The following is a 6,598-nucleotide window of genomic DNA, read 5'->3' on the forward strand; positions in this document are numbered from 1 at the left end:
AAGGAGCAGAGAATCCTCCAGCAAGTGACCCGTGCCCCATGCTACAGAGGAAGGCGAAAAACCTCCAGGGCCTTCCAATCTGCCCTGGAGGAAAATTCCTTCCCGACCCCAAATATGGCGATCAGCTAAACCCTGAGCATATGGGCAAGATTCATCAGTAAGTGTCAAACAATTTCACCCTACACACATGAAAAAATTTCCATTGATGGAAATTTACAGACAGTCAAAGTAAGAAAAATGCTGCTTGAGAACTTAGTTTGATTTAAGGATATTTAATTTGTATATTTTGACATGTGATGTTCACAATTTGTTTTAATAGTTATAAAGCTTTAACTTCTTGAATCTCAATGTCTGTTGTCATTCAATAATTGTCTAACCCCGGCCTTATAATTTCCTTCAACTGAAAATTTAAATAGATAAAAATAGGAAAAATTCTTAAACATCTGTTGAAATTTTAAAAATTGAATCCTGCCAAGCCTACCTAGGCTTATGGTAAAAGCACCGACAGCTTTTGACTGAGCTCTTATAGACATAGGCTGAGGTTTGGAAGAGTATCAATCCCATGGGCTTTTAAAAGTGAAGAACCAAACTAAAATTGGATCCCATTCCTGATATTACTCGGTCAGATAATTGTAGCTATGAACACCAAATACATCCAGTACTGTCCAACTAGGGCCCAGTCAACACTGGTTGAATCAGTTAAACTCATTTTAGATTTGAATACTGTTCTATCCCATTCTATCCCAGGCAAGTTTGATGTGCTCACAGTAGCTGCACTGCTGTATTTTGTAATAGCTGGAGTTTCCTGCAGACTGATTGCTTCATGTCCACGTAGATTGTGGCCCAGCTGGGAGGTGACTAATGCATATAATATTGAGGGCAGATAATCCACCACCAGAAGAAGATGGAGACCTTTAAACAGCTGAGCATGGCAGCAAGCAACTCATTCTAAGTAAGATCTTAGCATCAGCAAGGAATCCAGGAGCACGCCTAAAATTGCAAACTGACTTGACCAACTGTGGATATAGATCCATAACCAAAGGAGACTGGACAGTGGCTGTAAACTCAGTGCTTTTCTCGGACATCAGCATCATGTGTCTTGCCTGGATTCAGCTTCAACCAGCTTTTGTTCAGCCAATCACTAACTTGCTGAAAGTGGCACTGTACATTGCAGAGAGAAGGTAGAGCTGTGTTCATCTGCAAAACTGTTGCAATATTGTTGGCAATACAGTCCACATACACATTGAGCAGAAGTGTACAAAGCATTGATCCTTGGATGATACTCAAAGTAAGGCATCTGGTGGCAAAGGAGCAGCTTTCCCATCACTAGGGCTTTGAGCCAATGCTTTCAGAAAGGACAAACCATTCTACCACCCAGGACTCCTACCATCTACCTCAGTTTCTCATGCTCAGCTGGATCAAATGCTGCAGAAGGAGGATGGCAGTCGGCCTCCATCCATCAACAGCAGATCAGCCATTGGTACTGCTAATGCTGTATCCATCCACTCACCTGGCTCAAACCCAAACTGTTTGGTCCCACACTACAAACTATGTTTAAATGGAGTTTAAAAGCTGTTGAGGCCAAGGTCTTGTCTCCAGTAGAAAACTATACCATATGTACAGTAGTAGTGGCCCAGAACTCACAGAACACGTAAATCCTATTTTGCCAACACTTACCACACATCCAGCAACATGTTAACCACTTCAAGTGCATTTGGCTCCAGTCGAACAGTGGCAGGAGGCCTAATTGTAGCATGCAAGCTAATCTGCTAGTGTTTGTCTACATTAGCACTACAACTTTAAAAGCAAGCATAGGCTAAGAACGAATGTTATTTAGACTTCATCACGGCAAGGTTACATGGTATAAAGCATGCCTTTAAAATGGTAGCAAATGTGTGTAGACACTCAGTCAACAATAACATGCCCAAATTTTCCAGAGTAGATGAGGCCTAAGGCTAACTGTTACAGAACGTGTTTTTGCCTTGAGTTTAGGCAAGAGAAAGGAGGGCAACAAGCTGTTGTTGTCTCAAGATATAAGGGGACAGTAGGATGAAGTGCCAGCAAATATACTCACAGCTACAAAAGGGAATGACACAGGTCATGTCCCACAACCCTTACAAACTACGTGTGCAAGAGTATACACACACACAAAAAAATCTGTTTATTTTGACATCCTAACCTAAACTTGGGACAATTCCGGCCCAGAAACATTCTGCCTAGCCTCCCGCAGCTCTGAGTTTGGGGAAAAGCCTGCAAATCATTCTCCTATACAAGACTGAAACTTCAATTACAACAGTATCCAGCCCACTCAGAGCCAGGCTGGTCTTCAGCAACAGAAGATGATGTTATACATTCTAAAACTTAGTTTCCATAACTAAAAACCAAAGCTAAGCTTTAACCAAGAGCCAATAGTCTTTCCTCAAATATTTTCCTACAATCAGGGGCAGGAGCTGTCTAGGAGTTGGCTCATGTTTTATAACCACACCTAGGACACTGAACATATTGCAAACTTCCCCCTCCCCCTTTGTTAAATAAGTAAAATGACACTTATTTGGTTTTCTACTAAGTTTTTGTGCAGGGCTATAATATTGCTATGGGAGACATCAACAGGAGCTTTAAAGCTTAATCCTAATCAACACTAGAATGCTTTACACACATTTTATAAATCAGATTTTTAAAATCTAGTGTATAAACATTTTCTTAGCATGAGAGGTTGACAAGGGTGTCTCAGTTAAGATATTACTTTTATTTTCTATTTTTAGCAGCATAACACAAGTTTGGTTTTCTATGTGTTCTAACATCTATTTAAGGAATGATACAAGAATCAGCTGCAGTGATTTAGTATCTGCAAGTCATCAGGAGAGGAAATGCTTTGTCTGCTGATAAGTGTAACACTAACTTAGTATAATATTACATGAATTCTGGAAGGGCCATCATTTTTCATTACCTAGGTCACCACAATTTCCTAATCTCCACTTTTGTGGAATTACAGTTGGAATAGTTATTGCTTTTAGTGCACTAAATTAGTTTAGTTAACTACATTAACTTTTCCCACCTATAAACAAACAAGTAGTAAACTACATTTTAGGCTTTAAATGTAAAAGGGATCATGCTACATATTTGTGCAACAACTTTTCATTCTTTTAACATCCAAAACAAGATTCTGACAAGCTTGTCATCTGTGCCACCAGTCTAACCTCACTGGAACCCTCCAAAAGTAATTTTCATTCATTTGTATAGTTCATATCTGTGTACAGCACCAAGTAGAATCTGATGGGAAGTTCTGCTTGAACAAAGGGGAATTTCCTGAGTCAAGGATAAATAACACCAGCCGTCTCCCATTTTTTCCCCCCTTCAGGAGTCAGATTCATCCTCCTCCTCCTCTTCATGGTCTTGAATACTTAGCTGTAATTCAGTTTGATTGATAGCAGCCTCATTGTCCATCTGCCCAAGGGTCTGGTATAACAACAAGTTCAAGTTATCAATCAATCAAGAGGAATAGTAAAACTGAGCACTTCTAAGGCATCTTCCCTCTGAAGATCTCAGTGCTAATAAAAAATGAAATAAGCTTCAGCACCTTTCAGAACCTCAACAACCTTTTTAGAGAGAGACCTTTCCGTACTGGAGTCACTGAATAATAAAGCCCACTGAGAGGGTAAGCAGCAACTTCTCCACAGCATAGTTTTAACTAGCTCTGGCCCGATCATATATTTAGCAGAGAGTTACTATTTGACAACGCACCAAATTTCCATCCCCAGTAGTATCCTGGCTAAACTAAGTTACAGCAAAAGCTTTATACTTCCTTGCTTACAGCATGCTAAGCTTTACTGACTGTGAACTAAAACTGTGTAAATGTAAGGCAAGTGTTTCCCAATCCAACTCCCAGAAACAACTTGGTGTTGTTAGGAGGAAAAGAGGGAGAAGTAATTTATTTGGACTCTTAGCTGGTGAGTAGCGTAACAATATAAGAACCCTATGTAAAATGTTTACCAGAAACTTCCTCATATAGAGTGACTCAAACAAAAACAGATAATATTTTGTTGCTTTTCTATTCTTTGATAATTATGCTTCTGTGTAGTATTACATGAGAAATGAGTGAGCCTTCTTCCTTTAAAAGGCACAAGTGTTCCTTACTTTTTGAGCCTCCTCTGTGATACTTGGTGGAGAGACCATTACATTCTTCTCTCTGGAGCTAATCATAGATTGAAGGGCCAGCTCTTCCACCTAGAAATAAGATATTGGAATAAATCTTTCCAGCAGTTATTTCTTTGTATCGGTTAGCTAGATACACTCAAATTCTATTTATTGTTTTTGAAGAGTGACAAAATAGCCATTTGAAGGTAAATTCCAATACATTTAACTCATAGTACCTACTGTTAAGAGCTCTTGTGATGATCTTGATGCGAACTATATATCCTGAACAAACATGAAGCTACACACCAGGTTCTGTATCATTTGTCTTGTGGAACAGCCCACAGCGCAGGAACTATTACTAGTTAATAATACCTTTAAAATTACAAATTCTACTTTTAACACAGTATGAAGAAAACAGGAAGCAAGTCTGAATATAAGCTATTCACCAAAGACACTGCTACATACTGGGTGGCACTCTTGTACCGCTTACTGGTATTTGACAAGTCTAATCTATTTCTGATACATACAAAAAAGCACGTCAAACTGAGCAGAGCTTTGTTGCTCTGCTCACATGCTTTTCTGAAGTTAATTTTACAATACCAAATGTTTTTAAATATGTTGAGTCTAAAGGTGATAAAATGACGGACATCACTTATGAAAACTGTGATGCTGAAAACTCTGCACATGCCAGCATGCTTCTAAAAGACATTATATCCCCTGCCGGAAATGATATATGATCAGTGCATTCCATGGGTGAATTGTCTATTAATAATTCTGTCACCTTTCTCATACCGCAGTCTTGGCATCTCACAGACAGTCACACTCTGCCTTGCAAAACTTTACGGCATTCAAACAATTGCTGCAGGAAATAGCTATGAAAAGGCTGTATAGGTCATGGCAAGCTATCTCCTGAGTGCTGTAATGAAAGGAGCCTTCACTCAAACAATTTTGTCAAAGAACAAGTGCACTTAGTTAAATAATTTATGTTTTAGTATTTTGCACATATACAACATTTTCAATCAAGGATCTCAAACTGTTTTAAAAACAACTGAATTAAGCCTTACAAAACCTCTGGAACAAAGACATTATCTCTACTTTAAACATGAGTAAACTGAACCTATAAAGCAACAAAATGATTTGTCAAAGTTTACAGAATGAATCTTGGAAAAGAATACTGGAGTCTTGACTCCCACGCTCTTGCTCTAATCACCAATCACGCCTCCCAATTTTTAAAGTATTTTAGTTATTAAATACATAAGTAAAATTTAGCTAACTACATCATAATGTCACTTCTTCTTTCAAACAGTATACTATATGAAAAAAAATAAAGAAAAGGAAAATAAAGGAATACACAAACAAATGGAAAATAATACGTTTCTGCTTAGTCTAAAATTTCTCTGTTCGACATACAAGCAGAGATTGTACATGGGGGGGGGGATTAAGGTGTGATTATAGTTGGAAATAGGGATGTAAATACTTTTAATAAAATTAACCGTTTAAACGCTTTAAAAATATTTCGTTTGAACGGCTACCCAGTGGAGTGGCTGGGCCCGCTCTGGCCGGTGTGGGGCCAGCCAGCCTGAGGTTAACGCTTAAGGCGGTTCACTGTGTTTACCGGTTAACGTTTTACAGCCCTAGCTAGAAGAGGGGCCATACAGGACCAGCGCCCTTGTAACGACTCCCAGGGAAGGGGCAGACTTCGAGCCTCCTTCCCTGCAACGGAGCCGGGGGCTGGGGAAGGAACAAGGGCAGGGCTCCAGTGGCGGGGTCAGCGGGATCCAGGGCTTGGGAGGGGCAGGGCCTAGAGGAGACAAGCCGGGCGGACCCCGCTCGAAGGCACCAGAGCAGGGCCACAACGCGCAGCCCCGGCAACATGGGGGCGGAGGGGAGACGCCGACGGGGAGGGTCCCCGGGGAAGGGGAGGCAGCACCGCGGCTCGGGACCGGGACCGGCCCCCCCTGACCTTGAGCCGGTTGAGCTGATCGTGCAGCGCCGCCTTCACCCGGAGCAGCGTCTCCTCCTCCTTCCGCAGCTCCTGCAAGCGGCTCAGCATCCTCCCCGCGGCCCGCCCGCCTCAAGCCCCCTGGCGGCGGCGCGTGCCTCGCCCCACCCCCGGCACCTCAGGCGCCCCGCCAACCGCGGGCGGCCGGGCGGCGCAGGCCGATGACGCGCCTCCTAAGCGCCGCGCGCCGTGCGAGCGGCTGCGTAAAGGCGCCACCGTGTGTGGGCGGAAGTGCTTTGGCGGCGTCCGGCCCCCTTGGAAAGGCGGGACCGGCCGCCATGGGGTCCCTCGCGCCGCCAATCGAGGTCCCGTCGCCGGCTCCGGGGGGCCCACCCCACGCTGAGCCGGGGGCACGGGATGTGGGAGAGCCCGGCCCGCCTGAGGCGGCCCCCCGTGCACGCGCCGTCGTGGCTTCCTGCGGGAAACTGGGAACTGCCACGTGCAGCTGCCAGTGTGTCTCGC

General features: G+C 43.2%; 1 protein-coding gene across 1 annotated transcript; it reads right to left on the reverse strand.

Moving 5' to 3' along the window:
* Positions 1 to 305: 305 nt before the first annotated feature.
* Positions 306 to 6,302, reverse strand: SNAPC5 (small nuclear RNA activating complex polypeptide 5). Its single transcript, XM_084640620.1, has 3 exons — positions 6,098 to 6,302; positions 4,135 to 4,224; positions 306 to 3,456 (listed from the first exon to the last, which is right to left on the reverse strand). The coding sequence occupies exons 1-3, from the start codon at positions 6,185 to 6,187 to the stop codon at positions 3,355 to 3,357; spliced, it is 282 nt and encodes a 93-aa protein (XP_084496746.1). The 5' UTR covers positions 6,188 to 6,302; the 3' UTR covers positions 306 to 3,354.
* Positions 6,303 to 6,598: the final 296 nt, after the last annotated feature.

The sequence above is a fragment of the Lepidochelys olivacea genome (assembly GCF_965140295.1).
Source record: "Lepidochelys olivacea isolate rLepOli2 genome assembly, chromosome: 10".
Classification (NCBI taxonomy): Eukaryota; Metazoa; Chordata; order Testudines; family Cheloniidae; genus Lepidochelys; species Lepidochelys olivacea.

Coding starts and splice junctions, on each gene's coding strand:
- SNAPC5 (XM_084640620.1), bottom strand. CDS start 6,187: ATGCTGAGCCGCTTGCAGGAGCTGCGGAAGGAGGAGGAGACGCTGCTC. Junction 4,225..6,097: donor ATCAGCTCAACCGGCTCAAG/GTCAGGGGGGGC, acceptor TCTTATTTCTAG/GTGGAAGAGCTGGCCCTTCA. Junction 3,457..4,134: donor TCACAGAGGAGGCTCAAAAA/GTAAGGAACACT, acceptor TTGTTATACCAG/ACCCTTGGGCAGATGGACAA.